This window comes from Cnephaeus nilssonii, assembly GCF_951640355.1.
Source record: "Cnephaeus nilssonii genome assembly, chromosome: 12".
Taxonomy (NCBI): domain Eukaryota; kingdom Metazoa; phylum Chordata; class Mammalia; order Chiroptera; family Vespertilionidae; genus Cnephaeus; species Cnephaeus nilssonii.
The window spans coordinates 20,601,931-20,619,463 of NC_137083.1; the positions used below are offsets into that span (position 1 = coordinate 20,601,931).

Below are 17,533 nucleotides of genomic sequence, written 5' to 3' on the forward strand. Positions count from 1 at the left end.
TGCAGAGCAGGGATGTTCATGCCCTACAAATGTGTATATATCGGTAGAGTCATTTTATGAGAAAAATTGGCAATTTATATCAATAATCATAAACATCCACATGCATTTGTACCTAGCAATTTGACTTCCAAAAATCTAATTTAAAGAAATATTTAAAGAATTGTGCAGGCACAATTTTTATAAAAGCATTTTTCTAATAATATGAAACAATTGTAACTATCCAATGTGATAATGAATGTGAGATTGTTGACATATAATTAATTAACGAAGATTTTTTTTTATGGTGAAATAAGCCATAGTGACATAAAACAAATTAGATTATATAATATTCATGTGCCATGCCTAAAAATTAATATGATTTATCTTTAAATAAAACTATTATAATAATCCTCAATAAATGTTCTGAGTTGCTTTTCTATAACCTCTTCCAGTTATAAATGGATTTTCCAGTCCCCCTTTTAGCATTCTTTAAACAAGCTAGTATTTTTTCTGAAAGTCTCAGTGTAATTAGACCCTATGATTTAAGTTCTTAAAAAGAATAAAACAATATTTCTAATAATAGTAACTTTAACCATAAAGTATAACTGTTTGGCTATCCTGCATAATAGGTTTGGATTATCTTTATCGTAAACATATAGTGTAGTAAAAATCACTTTTCTTTCTTAAGTAAGCAATAAATTTAAGCTACTTGTTATGCTATTCAGAATGTTTATGGAATTAACTGAAAAATAGAGCTATACAAAATCATACACAATTCAGGCAAGTAACACTTGCTTTAAAATAAGTCAAAAGGCCCTAGCTGGTTTGGCTCAGTGGAAAGAGTGTTGGCCTGTGGACTGGAGAATCCGGGTTTGATTCCAATCAAGGGCACATACATCAGTTGCAGGTTCCTCTCCAGCCCAGGCCCTGGCCAGGCCTGGCTCGTGCAGGAGGCAATCAATCGATGTGTTCCCTCTCACATCGATATTTCTCTATGTCTTTCCCTCTCTCTTTTGCTCTCTCTAAAAATCAGTGGAAAAATATGCTCAAGTGAGGATTAAAAATAATAATAAATCAAAAGTTAAGAGATAGCCCAGCCAGTGTAGCTCAGTGGTTGAACTTCAACCTATGAACCAGGAGGTCACAGTTAGACTCCTGGTCAGGTCATATGCCCAGGTTGGGGGCTTGATTCCCAAAAGGGGGAGTGCAGGAGGCAGCTGATCAAAGATTCTCTGTCATCATTGATGTTTCTCTTTCTCTCTTTCCCTCTCCTTTCTTCTCTGGAATCAATAAAAATACATTTTTTTAAAAAGTTAAAGCTTCATGATAAAATAGAGACTAAGTTAACATATTTAGCATATGGTAACATTAGAATTAACAAGGCATTCATAATTGTACTTTTTTTTACATTGAATTTATTGGGGTGACATTGGTTAATAAAATTATATAGGTTTCCAGGGTACAATTCTATATCATCTGTATATTGTATTGTGTGTTCACTACCCTAAGTGAAGTCTCCTTTCATCACCATTTATCCCCCCTTTACCCTCTCCTACCTGCCCCCAACCCACTTTCCCTCTGGTAATCACCACTGTTGTCTATGAATTGTGCTTTTTAAGCAGAAATAATTTACATGTCATTTTGAAATGTTTAAGTTTCTTTTAACACATTTTCTTTGATCTACATTGTTGTGAGCAATGATCAGCTCACCCAGATAGTTAATGCTATTTAAAAATATTGATTCAAAACATTTAATTTTGCCAGGTCAGTGTGGCTCAGTGATTGAGCATCGACCTATGAACCACGAGGTCACAGTCAGAGCACATGCCCGTGTTGTGGGCTTGATATCCAGGAGAGGGCATACAGGAGGCAGCCAATCAATGATTCTCTCTCATCATTGATGTTTCTATCTCTTTCTCCCTCTCCCTTCCTCTTTCTAAAGTCAATAAAAACATATTTTTTTAAAAAATTAATTTTCATGAATTACTTTTCTCATTTTTCATTTCTTATTCCTAATAATAATTTCTGTAGTCTTTCTCTGTTTAAAAATAAATTCAACTTCTTCCTAGCTTATTTAAGAAAATTTTACTCAGATACATTTTTAAAATATGAATATATACTAATTAGTCATCTATTATTTCCTTCAAGTTTTAATATGATGATTTGGCCTAATGTTTAAAATGTTTGAAAAAATATTTATTATTTAGATTAATTTAGTATTGGAGTTTTATAATTTGATGTCTAACAAAATAACACTTTAAAATATCTGAAAGTACATATGTTTCCCCACCCCCACCTCACCTTTAGGTTAAGTTTCTCAGAATTTTTCAAAATGTATATCACAGAACTAAAAATTAACATTTTAATTATCAAAAAATTATCATGTATACCATAGAAAAATATCTCTACATTTTAGGATATTTAAAAAATCTTACTTTTAAAATTTATCACTCAGATATTTTTTTTCTCTTTTCTAAAACAACAGAACAAATTTAAAAATTTATTTAGGAGCATTTTATTATTTTTTATTTTTTAAAAATCTTTATTGTTGAAAGTATTACATATGTTCCCCTCCCTCCTTTTTTAGGAACATTTTAGATTCCCAGATTTAATCTTGCAAATGTTCATAGATAAATATCTGAGTTCCTGGAGGAATCTTCAAACATTTTTAACACCAGAAAAATGAAAAGAATAAGACTATTTTCAACACTGGTATATTTCACTAAGATAGTATAATCACTCCCATAAGGAACAGCTCTTTCAACCCAGAGTAATATAGCAAGTTGAGTTATAAATTATAAGAGTAAAATAGTAAGTCATTTGATTTTACATTATAGTGACCAGTTTTCTTTGTAACAAAAAATTATAATGTATGTACATCTACACAATGGAATACTACGCTGCAGTAAAAAAAAAAGGAATTCTTACCATTTGCAACATCATGGATGGTCCTGGAGAGCATTACGCTAAGAAAAATAAGCCAGTCAGAGAAAGATAAATATCATATGATCTCACTCATTTGTGGAATATAATGAACAACATAAACTGATGAATAAACACAGATCCAGAGACAGAGAGGCATCGATCAGACCTCAGAGGGAAGGTAGGGGAGGGTGGGGGTAAAGGTGGAGAGATCAACCAAAGGACTTGTATGCATGCATATAAGCCTAACCAGTGGACACAGACACCAGGGGGGTGAGGGCATGAGTGGGGATGGGGGGAGGGAGGAGCAATGGGGGGATAAGGACACATGTAATACCTTAATCAATAAAGAAAAAAAGCAAATAGAAAATATTCAAAAAATTATAATGTAGAAAACCTTGTTTTGTTTGTTCCAACTTTTAGAAAAGGTAATAGGTGAAAAGGCAAATTACCTTTTTTTGTTCAAGAGCTGACTTTTCTAGGTAGACATATTCAATATACATTAATATAAGCTTGATAAGCTGAAGAATTTCTCTATCAATATTTATGTGATTATGGATCAAAATAAAAATGTGCTATTTTCCTGATTGCTAGAGAATATTTTTCTAAATGTCTTTTCTAATATAAAACCCTGAGTTACAGTCTTTGTGAGCTTTCCCCATAAGCAAGTCTCTCTTTTTCAAGATGTCCAACTACAAATTATGCATTTTCTCCCACCAGGTCAGCTGTCTGCCTCATTGCCACCACCACCTCCAGGAAGACCCCAGATTGTGGTGGAGCTGATTGAGTCCAGGGTTTTCTGTAGGTGTGCTTTTGATGTTTCCCCTACGAACAACTCCGTGGGATTTATTATAGCTTGGTCTAGGCTTTCTTCTCAAGACGTCAAAGAGGAACTGAAGCAAGAGACCACCATTCAGGCATTCTCTCTTTTAGAACTGGATGGCATAAATCTTAGACTTGGAGATAGGGTATGTTCAAAAGTAATTGGGTTTTCTTTACTTTGCATGAATGTATTAACTTGCAAAACTGGATTTTTAAATCCTATCCTAAAAATAGTGTTTGTCCCCATAATATAAAGCACTAATGTTTTTTTTCTTTTTTCCTCGGTAAAAATTTTCCTGTGCCAAATCCAGTGATAATTGGATGAGTCAGAAATCTTAGTAACTATGAGTATCTGAATCTAGCAATTTGCTGATTATTATCAACCAACCCTTGTAACTTAATGTCTTTTTCTTAAATTGATATACTTTTATTCTAGAAATGTTTTCATTTTTTCAATGATTATATCACTTATTATCCACTTCTAAATATATATTAAATACAAATTTTACAATACTTTAATTTGTTGAGGTTTGAACATTTTATAGAGATAAAATTATTTCTCCATGTTAAGCAAGTTTTTAAAAAATATTTTTATTGTTGATAATATTACAGATACCTTCCATTTCTCCCCCTTTCTCCCCTCCTCCCAGCCCCTATCCACCCCCCAGGTCATCACTACCCTACTGCTCATGTCCATGGCTAAGCAAGTTTTTAAATTGTTATCTCTTACGTGCTAGCAAAAATTGAAATTAAGTACTTAGAAATAATAATTTACACATATTTTCTCCATAATGTTATTGCTAAATGATTATTTGTTAACTATATTTATAGATATTCTGTACGGCTTCTATCTTTTTCTTGGAGAAACCACAAGTAAAAAGTTTAGCTACCGAAAGTCAAGAATTTTTTGCAGGCATTAAGGTATGTAGCCATGGGGATGGATCAGAAAGAGTATTCCTCTGGAACTGTGTTTTCCATACTGTGATTTGGGGATGCTGGTTACAGGATCTCATCACAGTCTGATGTTAGGACCCAAGAGTCTGTATTTTTGAATAATAACCACAATAATTCTAATGAAGAGCAAATTTTGAGGGCCCCTGTTAATGAACTAAAGTTGGAATATACTTACTTTTTTTTTCAGAAATAGCTCAAATTAAAACACAAGTTCTAGCCTCATAATTTATTCCATTGTGTAAGTAAAAGTTAGAATATCAATATTTAGTTAGCATGTATTTTGGAAGGCAGGTACCAGGATCAAGTGACTAGAGCCTGGCTAGAGTAGAATTGGCCCAGAAATCTAGACTTTATTAACTGCAAAAATTGCACCATCTAAACAGGCAGTGTCTATGGTCACTCCTGGTAGCACTGGGGTTCAAGAACTGATGAGCTATTCCAGCAGATGACAGGGAATCCAGAGTGGTAGAAGGAGTGGGCAGTACCAAGAGGTCTAGGCAGGCAAGTGCTGTGCACCTTCTGAGGTCTCAGCCATAGTACTGGAGTTTGAGCTGGACTCATCTCTAGTTCAAGAACAAGACGGATAAGTGATAGATTGTAAGAATAGGATTCAGAACCAGTTCAAAGCCTGTTCTTGAATAAAGACCATTTATACACAACAGGCACCAGGGAAAAGAGTGAGAGGAGTGAACTAACTTGTCAGAGTAGCACAGTCACAGTGGGAGGGGAAGTGGAGCTCAGACCTTGGGAACACAGAACCTTTGGATCTACATTGGTGAGGAACAGCAGTCAGCCCTCAGGCACTGTTTCTAGGCTAACTGAAATGAAATCAGTTAGGGGTGATTAAATGAAATCAGTGAGGGGTGATGTTATGCTAAAAGTTCTATGAAAACTAGCCAAGAACCAAGACAGCATAAAAACTTCCTGCCTCAAGAAAGGATTCACCCATGAACTAGGATAGATTTCAGTACTCAGCAACTCCAACCATGGAAAGCAGGAGCTGAGAAATAAGCTGAAGGTTGAGATATTTCAGGTGACAATGATGTTTTGATTTATGAGTTAAAAATACTTAGATTTCTAATTTATATTAGGGATAATATTAATGCCTAAGGATAAACAGATTCTTCCATTAGTGTGTCAGTAAACATTAGCGAGCAACTGGAAGGATATAGGAATCTGTTTCCTCCATTCTCCAGTGTCCACCACAGAACCAGAATCACTAAGGCAGGCTCCAAACTGACTACAATGTGTTGGAGAACTAAATACCCAACTCAGAGCAGTACAGCAACTCCATGGAATTTTCTGTGTGTCGCTGATGTTTTTAAGGGTTTGGTTTTAATTGATCTTGTGTAATTAAAAAATTCCAGTGCTTAAGTTATTACTACCTGTTACTTTAGAAAAAAACACCTTTCAAAATTATTATATCATAGAACTAAATCCTATTTTTACATGACTGCTTTACATATTTTCTTGTACCAGTTACAACCCGAATTGAGTACTATATCAGAAGATGGAAAAGAATACCAGTTGAGGATAGAGAGCACAATTCCTGTCGTTTGTCCTGAATTCAGTGAACTTGATCAGGAATGTAAAATCTCATTAAAACTGAAAACTGTTGATCAAGGTAATATACTAAATCCATTCAATTTTATTATTAGATTTCAAGTAATAACTAACGTTTTTTTCCTCTAGAAAAAGTCACTGAAGTGTGCTCATAATTCATTGTGTTGTATGTTTACATCAAATTATAGCTCAATCATATTAATAACACTGAGCCAAGTTTATGAATACCAGAGAAGTCCACATTGCAACCCACGTTTATCCCTCCTGGGCTCAAAGTATAAATTTTTTAAAAATAACAAAACAGGAATGAAATAATCTCCTCCTCCTCCTCCCCCTCTTTCTCCTCTATCTCTTCCTTTTTTCTTCTCCTTTTCCTTTTCCTCTCTTCCTTATCTTCCTGTGTATTTTTTTCTTTGCTTTGTTTTCAGAGATTGAGAAAAGAAATTGCTCTTTAATGTGTTCCAAATCATATCTAATGAGCGAGGGGTGATGTTATGCTAAAAGTTCAAGCTTGTCCGCCATGGATCTCATAGTGCACTTTGCCCTTCTCTCTCTAACATAAGCTTATGTTTAAGATCTTTTAAAATGTCTTCTATTTAAATTACTAATTATGTAGATTGTACGATACATGACCACATACATGTCACTATCATAGCCATAACATATGTATAATTTAAACATAACACTGTCACATAACAAATATATAATTTAAACTATAATACTGTAATTCTATTAGCATAGATTTTCACCATAAGACATACAATTTTATTTAGTAAATACACCGAATAAAATGCATCTATGTCTTTATGTCTATATTATTCCTAATTAAACCAGAGAAACAAAGGATAAAAATGCTATGGGAGAGAGTCTCATGGAATGGTGCACCCAGGAAAGGAGATGATGTGAAGGTATAAAGGAGTCAAGAGAGCCTATTCCAAGATACTTGACAGTAAACAGGGTTAGTAGATAATACCCAGTTACTCCAATTTCTGAAGCACCATAAGCAACACTCTATTTTGAAATACAGCCCACAACTATGCAATTAAACCCTGTCTCAGATGACTTGAAACAATTATACTTCAAAGTACCCCTGAAAAGCATATTGTGCAAATTTTACTACAGTTTAGGAGGCAAAATAATAAGAGGATGGTGTTATTGATGTTTTCCAAAATTACATTAAGCAAAGATTTCCTTCAGTTACAAACAGACTTTAGGCTGTATTTGCCTGTTCTCAATCCTTTCAACAAGTCAAGCATTGCTAGAAGTGATATAAAACAGCCTAAATGTATTCCTACATTTTAGAAGTTTATTATGTTCTTGTTCTTTGTCAATTAAAAATAGCTTTTTTTCTGGAGGATAATTTCTGGGTTTTATTCTAGATATTCCTCATCTCACAGGAACTTCCTTAAGTGTATTTGCATTACATCTCTACTTTCATTAAGAACAGGTTGGTGTATCCTCGTCTGTTTCTGCAAAGACTATGCTGCTTTTACACAGGGTTAAGGAGAACAGTATTCAGCCCTCATACCATAAACCAAGGAAAATGGTATCAGAGGCAATATCTAAGCCAGATATATTCCATATTCACTTTAGGAAGCTAGTTAAAAGTGTGGATGTTTCTGTTATTTGTTAAGTTCATAAAAAGCATATATTCCTAGAAAAAGTGCATGAGGACAAAAATTGTTTCAGAAATTTTGAATCTAGTGCAGCCTACCTATGTTAGACAAATATAATTCATATCTGAAAATGATATATAGAAAACAGAGTTTTTAATGACTTTTTTCGTCCTCGATTCTCAGAAGGATTTGTAATAATTCCTTGGATGTGTGAGCAAACTTTCTTTGCAGATATTTTCTGGAGGAATCTATCCTTTTTGTTTAGTTATACAAATTCCTGGAGTTCCTTCTCCTCTGCTACCATTTTTCTTTTCCAAATTATTTTTTATTTTTCTCCATAGATAAGGAAGCATCTTGAGGTTCTGAATATATTGGAAAATTTGGGAGATGAAAAGAGGTAGAGAGTTTATTACTAATGTAGAATTACCTTAATTGCTTTTGGGGTTTTTTTCCTATTTTTTAAGTTTGGTGAACCTTGTATTAATAATCATTGCTATCATTCAATGGATAGAGCATGAGTTCGAGCCTTAAAAAATGTTAAGACCCAAGGCCCAATTTTTATACAGAAAAGTCAAATTGTGCTACTCAGTGCTAGAATTATAATTTTTTTTACAGAAGCAAAGATGAATTTTATATATTGCTTTTTGAATTTTATCCAGGTGCATATGGGTTTCAAACCTATTGGAGCCCTACCCAGTTTGGCTCAGTGGATAGAGCATTGGCTCGCAGACTGAAGGGTCCCAGGTTCGAGTCTGGTCAAGGGCACGTACCTCAGTTGCATGCTTAATCCCCAGCCCCTGTAGTGGTGGGTAGGGGAGGCAACCAGTCGAGGTCTCTCCCACATTGATGTTTCCCTCTCTCTGTCTCTCCCCCTTCCTTCCACTCTTTCTAAACATCAATGGAAAAATATCCTCAGGTGAGGATTAACCTCCCCCTCTAAAAAAAACACAACTATTGGAAATAGTAATATGCATGTAGATATATATGTATATATTGAAGTTGGCTAAGTATTTGTAAAGATCAGGCAGGGAGCTCCAATGGCACAATCGGTTAGTGTGCGGTACTTATAAGATCAGGTAGAGTTACAACCTTGGTTTTATTTAGCCAAAAACTACAACCATATTTTTTAAGTAAGAAAAAGTAATTTAAGAATAATCTCTCATTTTAATGTTCTGTGTTAATCAACTGATTACATACTTTGGTTGGTATATTTCCTTAGAAAAACCCTCAATGTATTTTTTTTCTTTATAACATAGGTAAAGACCTGCTAGGTTTAAATTTGGCACTGTCTTCCTGTCACGTGGACCTTCGCCAGACGTCGTCCTGTGCTAATGGAACCTGTAGCCATGCTCTTGTTTACTACACTGCTGTAACTGATTTTTCCCACGATGGAAACAGAGTTACAGACATTATAGTGGAACCTATAGTTAACGAGGATTTCCTGTGGAACAGCTACACTCCAGACAGCATCCAGGTTGACAAATCACAAATATACCTTCAAAACTCAAGCTTTAAAAATGATATGTATATTTTATCACCATACCTTGAAAACTTTTCATTTCAAAAAATTTAAATGTTATTTTAATTTTAAAATAATTTTATTTTCAACAATATGATAAAAATAACTTTTTTTCAGATTGCTAAGCAATTTATTATATATATATTACTTACTGAAAATATTTTTGCTTTTAAGGTCAGAGTAAAGGATGTCCCAACTGCTTACTGCTATTCATTTACTGACCCACATATAATTACATTTGATGGCAGGTAATTTCTTAATTTTTTTAATAGTTTGTGTCCCTTTGAATTTTTTAAAATCATAATATTTTATTATTTCTTAGTCCTATTCACTGAAAGATTAAAAAGGAAGGTATAGCCCTAGCCGGTTTGGCTCAGTGGATAGAGCATCAGCCTGCAGACCAAAGGGTTCCAGGTTCAAATCTGGTCAAGGGCACATACTTTGGTCCTTGGTTGCAGGCTCCTCCCCAGCCCAGGCCCTATGCAGGGGGCAACCAATTGATGTGTTTCTCTCACATGGATGTTTCTCTCTGTCTTTCCCTCTCTTCCACTCTCCCTAAAAAATCAATGGAAAAATATCCTTGGGTGAGGAATAACAGACAAAGAATTTTTTAAAAATTTAAAAAAAGGAAAGCATGCATGGACATCACTGGCTTATTTCAAAATATCAATTTACTTATGTGGGGTGGTTTTTCTTTAAAATCTAGTTCTTAGTAAATATATGAATTAGCTGTGAGACTGAATTTGTAAAAATGAAGATTCTTACAATCATTTTATCTTGACTATTTTTAATAATGTTTAATTTTTTTGCTCTAGACATATATACTGTATTGCATTTCTAGGTAATACTGAAATAATTTTTAAGGTTTCAGGCAAGATGATTAAACTAACATGTAATTATTTTAAAATCTCACTTCTAATTCATGGCAAGGATACTCAGAGAAAAAATCTCTTGTAGTAATCATGAATACCTGAATATTGCCTCTGGATCTTAAAGTAAAATGGAAAAAATGACCAAAAAAAGTAAGCTATCCTGCTACTAATATCTGCATAGAAGGATTTAAATTCAGTTATACTGTTCTGGGGAATTCATGTTTTTAATAAGTCCCTAAAAATTATATGAACACTTCATTGTTGTCAAAATTTTCTTCATTATGCAAGGTACATTTATTCTTTTTAAAAAAGTATAACGTGATTACTGTTAGTAAGATTATTCAATATTAGTGCATAGATGCAGATTCCCTCCAATAATGAATGATACTCCAAAAGTTCGAACCAGTATACAAAGTTGTAGAAACCAATCCCACAGGCAAGAATCCTTTATGGTTATAATAAAAAACAGAAGTTTTAAATGGAAGAACCTCAGGAAAGCATAGTGGTGACTAATTTTATCCACTATAATCCAACAAGATCAATTGTGCAACAACTAAGTAACAAACCATGCTCTACATTGCTGGGGTGGGGGTATGGCAGTGATAAGACAAACAGACATACTCTTCCTTATCTTTGTATAGGTGAAGAGAGATATACACAGTTAATATATAAAATATACAGTGTATCTGAGAAAGATAGGCATTAGGAAGAAAACTAAGCAGGGATGGAAAGAGAAGACTGGAAGCAGGGGCTGACAGAGCATTGCAAGAGTAGAAGATCAGTGAGAGAGATTTAGGTGTTTATCACTACTCGTCTCCTTCAATGCTCTACAAAAAAATGCTCATGATAAATAAACCTATTAGAAATATAGATTTTTCATTTTTGCAGCAAAGTGTATTGAATGCATATAAATAAATTGAGCACACATTTTTGGTTTATAACATACTGTTGTGATATTTTATACCAATTCTTAATGCAATTGGCTTTTGTTAATGTTAGGGTATATGATAATTTCAAGACTGGAACGTTTGTGCTTTATAAGAGTATGTCACGTGATTTTGAAGTCCATGTACGTCAATGGGACTGTGGAAGCCTTCACTATCCTGTGTCATGTAATTGCGGGTTTGTTGCCAAAGAAGAAGGTGATGTAGTTACTTTCGATATGTGTGGTGGTCAGCTACATGAATCGCAGCCGTATTTATTTCTAAAGAGCCAACATGAAACCAGCAATATCAAGATAAGTGAATCTTATTTAGGAAGAAAAGTCACAGTATGTATGATTATTAAAAATATTTTTTATTTTTTCTACAGAATTTGGATTTATTCTGAACCTATTTGCACTTCTATTAATTTAAAAACTATCATTTTCAACATTAGGGTTTTGTGTGCTTTTTTTAAGAAAATACATTTAGAGTAACACTGATCTTATAAAGAGTAAAATTTTTTTCATGTACCACACACAAATCGACAAAACAATAGTTAAAACTGTCAAACTGAACTTCCTTACTTAAAATTTCATTATAACTTGGTGGATGATTCATAGAAATATTTTTGGCAATGTCTAATAGGTGATATATTTATTAGCCATACTTGAAATAATTAAGAATAAATATTTAATTAAGAATAAATATTTGGGAATAGCTAGTCAATTTTTGAAATGAATACAGATGGTCCTGCCTCAGAAATAGGCTGGTAGACATGGAAGAGATTAGAAAATCAAGAGACATCAAAGATTACATAGTCATTAATATGCATCACTAATGTATGATCAGCACACCAATTAAAATGAGCAAATAATATAAACAGGCAATTCATAAAAGAAATAAAATTGATAAATATGTCCAAAAGTACAAATAACCAATATAAATATAAAAACTTCAATTTCATTAGTAATCAAAGAAATGCAGCTCCTGTATTTCTCATACAATATTGGCAAGATTTCCAGAGAACATATGTATTTTATATATATATATATATATATATATATATATATATATATATATATATACACACACACACACACACACACACACACACACACACACACTAGAGGCCCAGTGCATGAAGATTCATGCACTCGGGGGCGTCCCTCAGCCCAACCACCCTCTCACAATCCGGGACCCCTCGGGTAGGGTCCCTAGGCCTGGCCTTAGATCAGGGCCTATCGGGTCTTTCCTTCCCAGGTCTGCAGGAAGCTGGCCCCACCCTCGCCGCTGCCACTGCTTGCCATCTGTGCAGCACTGCCTCCCCTCCCCTGCCACCGGTGGCCTCCCTCTGCAGGCGACAGGCTGGGGTGAAATGGCTTGGCTGGCCTGGGCCTCCCTCTTTCTTTGCTCGGGGGTGGGGCCAGCCATGCAAGGGGCCGTCTGCCTACCTGATCACCCCTAACCACTCTGCCTGCCTGCCTGATTGCCCGTAACAGCTTGTTTGGGGGCGGGGCCAGCCCAGTGAGGGTCTGTCTGCCTACCTGATCACCCCTACCGCTGGTCTGCCTACCTGATCTCCCCTAACCACTTGCCTGCCTACCTGATCACCCCTAACCACTGGTCTGCCTACCTGATCACCCCTAACCCCTCTGCCTGCCTGCCTGCCTGATTGCCCCTAACCGCTTGCTTGGGGGCGGGGCCAGCACTGACTTCCAGTTGGTCAGCCTCTGATTGTTGCAGGAGCTGACTGCCAGTTGCCTGCCATCCGTCGCAGGCTCCCCGCTGGTGCCCAAGGCCGGGAAAGCCTCCGCAGGAGGCTTTCCCGGCCTTGGGCTCGGCCGCACCCCAGCATCCCGGCAATGGATCTCCTGGTGCCCAAGGCTGGAAAAGCCTCCGGCAGGATGGTTTCCTGGTGGGCGTGGCTGGTGGGCGTGGCTTTTGTGGGTGTAGCACAGGTACGGTCAATTTGCATATTACTCTATTATTAGGTAGGATATATATATATATATATATATATGTGTGTGTGTGTGTGTGTGTGTGTGTGTGTGTGTGTGTGTAACATGTATATGTAAATTGAACCAATGCATGTCATTTTTCAAGAAATTTTACTTCTGAAAATTTACCATAATAAAATAATTAAGGATGTGCAGAACCCCACATAATATCTCTCCTTTTGAGAGGGAAAAGTTACAATCAATCAGTGATGAATAAAAGCATTTAACCAAAACCCCAAATATAGCAATGTCACATAACAGACCACTTTGTAGTCATGAAAATGTTGGAATAGGTGTGTATTTATTGACAGGAAAAGAAATTAATGAAATATAGGAAAGGTTTTCAAAGTATAAGCACCAAGACCCTAACATTAGCCACCTCAGATTGAGCAGCAATATGAAATAGCCTTGCTTTTAAAATAATACCATGATTTCTAAAAAGAAAAACTGAAATTTTTAAATCTAAAAAATACACGGGACCAGAATAGACAACAGTCAAGAAACAGGGTGGCATCAACAAAACAGATGGAAATTTTTAAATCTAAAAAAAAATAAAATAAACGGGATAGTAGAGTCAGAGGAACAGACATACATGGTATAGCTTCAGTGGTTTTTAGAAGAGAGAAATTCTCAACATGTACATCCAAGGCCCTGATCTGGGAGGGTGAGACTTCTGTGAGGAGGATCACAGGTGACATAGTCTATTAGGATAATTCAACAAACCCCTTCTCTCATTCCAACTCCCCTAGCAACGTTCTGGTTATAATTTGGCTTCTGATTCTATTTGCCTACTGGCAGTAAGAGAATGCTGATTAGGAATATGTATCCTTCTGGAATTACATTTACATGTGTAAATCAATTACTCATCAGTCTAAGTCTAGATCAAATAATTACTATCAGAGACATTACTTGGTAAACATTATACTCAACATTAATAGCTGTTTTAATTGCACAAAATGTCTCATTCTAGTTTAAATTATTTTTAAAAAGAGTTTAAACAAAGTATCTCAATAAAAGGATCAATGTGAAAATCAAATTTCAAATCAGCAAAAGGCAAAAACCCATTCTTTTCACATATAGCATTAAAAGGAAAGGTGTAGTCTAAGGAAAAGCAATATTTTATTTTCCTTTTATATTGAGAGAATCAATGAGTTTATTTTTTACATAATAGTTTTTTCATAATCTGCACTGAATATTACTTACTATTTTTTGTAAGTTTATCTCTATTGTTGCAAGTATTAGATGTCTTCCTTTTTTTAAGATTGCATATTATTTTAAATGACTCCTTTCTGTATTTCAGATCTGGTTTTCTTCTGGAGCATTTATCCGTGCCGATCTTAGTGAATGGGGCATGAGTCTAACCATCAGAGCCCCTAGTGTAGATTACAAAAACACTTTGGGCCTTTGTGGCACCTTTGATGAAAACCCTGAAAATGATTTCCATGACAAAAATGGGATCAAAATTGATCAAACTTTTAATAATTGTTTTGCTTTTATTAATGAATGGAGGTAAGAAAGTAAATTAATATATGACTTAAAATGAGTGATGACTCAATACTCTACTTTTTTTTGCAAGACCTTCCTGGGGCGGCGGGGAGTGGGGGGATGTTTTTGTTCAAATTACTTTTTTGTTTTCCATCTGGAAGGATTTTGCCAGGAGAAAGCATGTTCGACACAATGCCAATATCTCTACCATCACCTGGAAAACTACCTTATTGTAGCTGCTCCTTGGACACCACTTCACTGTACCCGTCTCCTAATCATCTGGCCCGTGTTTCTCAAGCAGACATTGCTTCCGACTGCAAAGTCCTCACACGTGTCAAATTCTCTTCCTTGATACCAGAACTGGATGTCACTTCTAAATATATTAATTCAGAAGCTCTTGTCAGAGAGATAAACAAGCATACCTCTCGAGAAGAAAATAATTCAAATTTCTTTCCTCAAGACAAAAAGCATGTAAACCTACCCAAACTGGACTTAAATTTACAAAAATATCCTAAGAATGAGAAACAAGTTGTACCAAAAACTTTGGACAATGGGATACACACACGGGACCAGGAGAGACACAGTCAAGAAACAGGGCGGCATCGACAAAACAGATGGAAACGGCAAAACTTTTATGAGTTTCTTCCTTTGCTTGCTTTCCAGAGTCTCAGCCAGAATGATGTAAAAGAGCTTTCTTATTTTTTCCCTGAGGACCATACTAAGGATGTCCAGCAAGAGTTTGTCCCCACGTGGCCTACACCCTCTGGCCTCACGGAACACGGCACGTTGGAACTGTGTCAGCAGACCCTAGCCAACTCCAGCATAGGAAGGCACTGCCTCGCCTTTCTTGGCAAGAGACTGGACAGTGTTATAGATATGTGTGTTAAGGATGTTCTCCTAAAAGATGATCTCAGCTGGGCAGGAGCAGGTGTGGCCCTTTTAGAAAATGAATGTGAAAGGAGAATTTTGGAAGAGGGTAAATATAACACAGAAGAATATGGCAAATCAATTGAAGACATTCTCTTAGTATTAAAATGCCCCAACTTATGCAGTGGCAATGGGCAGTGTATGCAATGGGGATGCATGTGTCCCCCAGGCTTTGGTTCCTATGACTGCAGTGATTCACGTGGTAAGTAAATACTCTTCAACATTCAAAATGTTTTAACATATCAAATTACATTTTTAACATTATTTTATATTATTTTAATTAGTATCTTAATGTAGTTATGTAATATAACATCATTGATAGATATACAAGTCTATGTAATCCCAATGCAGTACTATATAACCACAGAGCTACATTTGATTTGCTATTTCATTTAAATTTTTATGCATATTTATAAATAAAATTTACTATAGGATTATGCCACTCTGATAAAATGTTTATAAACTTTTCATCTCTTTCTGTGCATTGCAACAATTTGGAAATTATTCTTTCCTTGATTATTTGGTAAAAGTTTTCCCAATAGATCATCTGTCCTGACATCATTTTGGGAAGTGATTTTAGATTATTTTCTGTTTCTTTCATGGTAATTATTATTTCAACTATATTCTATCATTTCTTGGGTCAATTTAGTCATTTACATTTTATTTAAAAATCATTATTTCATCAAGATTTCAAATTCTTATTTAAAATTGCATATAGTCTTCTTGTATAATTTAAAATTATCCTCATCTATATAGCTTTTTCTCTTTTCTTATGTTCACAGTTGTTTAGTTGTATCTTCCCACTGTTTTTATCTGGACAGAACTTGACTAAGGTTATCTACTTGTTCATTGTTTTTTTCATATAATCATTTAGATTTGCTTCTCTGTTACCTGTTCTGTTCATAACTCCTGTTTGACTTTTTGATTGGTAATAGTACTTTACATGTTCTTAAAATTATCTTCTTTATTTCAGTGGCTTGCTTTTATCTATGTTGTCTTTTTATGCAGAAATATTAAAATTTCATGTAGTCAAATACAGGTATCTTTTATTACAGTTTTTATTTATAGCTTACATTTCCAAGGATAGCCTAACTTCTAAATTATGCATATAATCTCTTCAATTTTCTTATATCTATTCATTATTTATATTATTTTATATTTTACATTTAGTTCTTAGTCCATCTGGAATTTATGTGTGAGTTAGAGGCCCTATATATTTTTCCTCCAGATAAATAAGCAGTTATGTGTTATCATTTATTAAAATAAGCCATACTTTCACACTGGACTTTAATACCATGTTTTTATGTTAAATTCAAATATACATTGAGATATATTTCTGAGCTTTCTATTATGTTTTTATTACCTAATGGTCTTTTTCTATGCCAATAATGCATTATTTAGATTAGTGTGGCTTTATAATACACTTTAATATTGCTAAGATAAATAGCCCCTCACAATTCTATTTTGTAATTTTTCAATATTTCTGATGCATACTTTAACATGAACCCTAAGATTTTATTATATTAAATTTCAAAAGAAAACAATACATTTCATTAATGTGCATTTGCTAATATATACTCCTTCCTTCATTTCTTCTGCTATATTTTTCATAATCTGAAATTATTTACAATTCTTCTCTACTTCTTCCTTCAATTCAATACCAGAAACTCTCCTAAGAAGATGATCCATATGAAGCAGTGTGGGGCGGGAAGGAGCAGACTTCAGGGCACAGACAGGACAAGAGGACACTAATTTGTCTCGGTTTTTTAATCAATTGACCTGAGGATTGATCCAGGGTCCTCTTGTTCAAAGTAATAACTACTTTGTTCTTATTTTTGTTTTGGGCTATATTTGGTACACTCTTGTTTCTGTATTAGTCTGAAACCCTATGATTTCTGTTTTATGAAGTCCTCAAAATTACCAAAATATTTTATTGCCCTTGTTTCTGTTTAAC

General features: G+C 34.7%; 1 protein-coding gene across 1 annotated transcript in view; it reads left to right on the forward strand.

Annotated features, from left to right (window-relative positions):
- Window positions 1-17,533, forward strand: part of VWDE (von Willebrand factor D and EGF domains) — a gene marked incomplete at its 3' end in the record, with an annotated part of 72,025 nt that overhangs the window by 31,188 nt on the left and 23,304 nt on the right. The window contains exons 6-13 of the mRNA XM_079786736.1: window positions 3,622-3,869; window positions 4,555-4,644; window positions 6,157-6,301; window positions 9,113-9,330; window positions 9,550-9,623; window positions 11,247-11,517; window positions 14,468-14,676; window positions 14,814-15,781. Of these exons, the coding sequence (XP_079642862.1) occupies window positions 3,622-3,869; window positions 4,555-4,644; window positions 6,157-6,301; window positions 9,113-9,330; window positions 9,550-9,623; window positions 11,247-11,517; window positions 14,468-14,676; window positions 14,814-15,781 (2,223 nt within the window). The remainder of the gene's footprint in view (window positions 1-3,621; window positions 3,870-4,554; window positions 4,645-6,156; window positions 6,302-9,112; window positions 9,331-9,549; window positions 9,624-11,246; window positions 11,518-14,467; window positions 14,677-14,813; window positions 15,782-17,533) is intronic.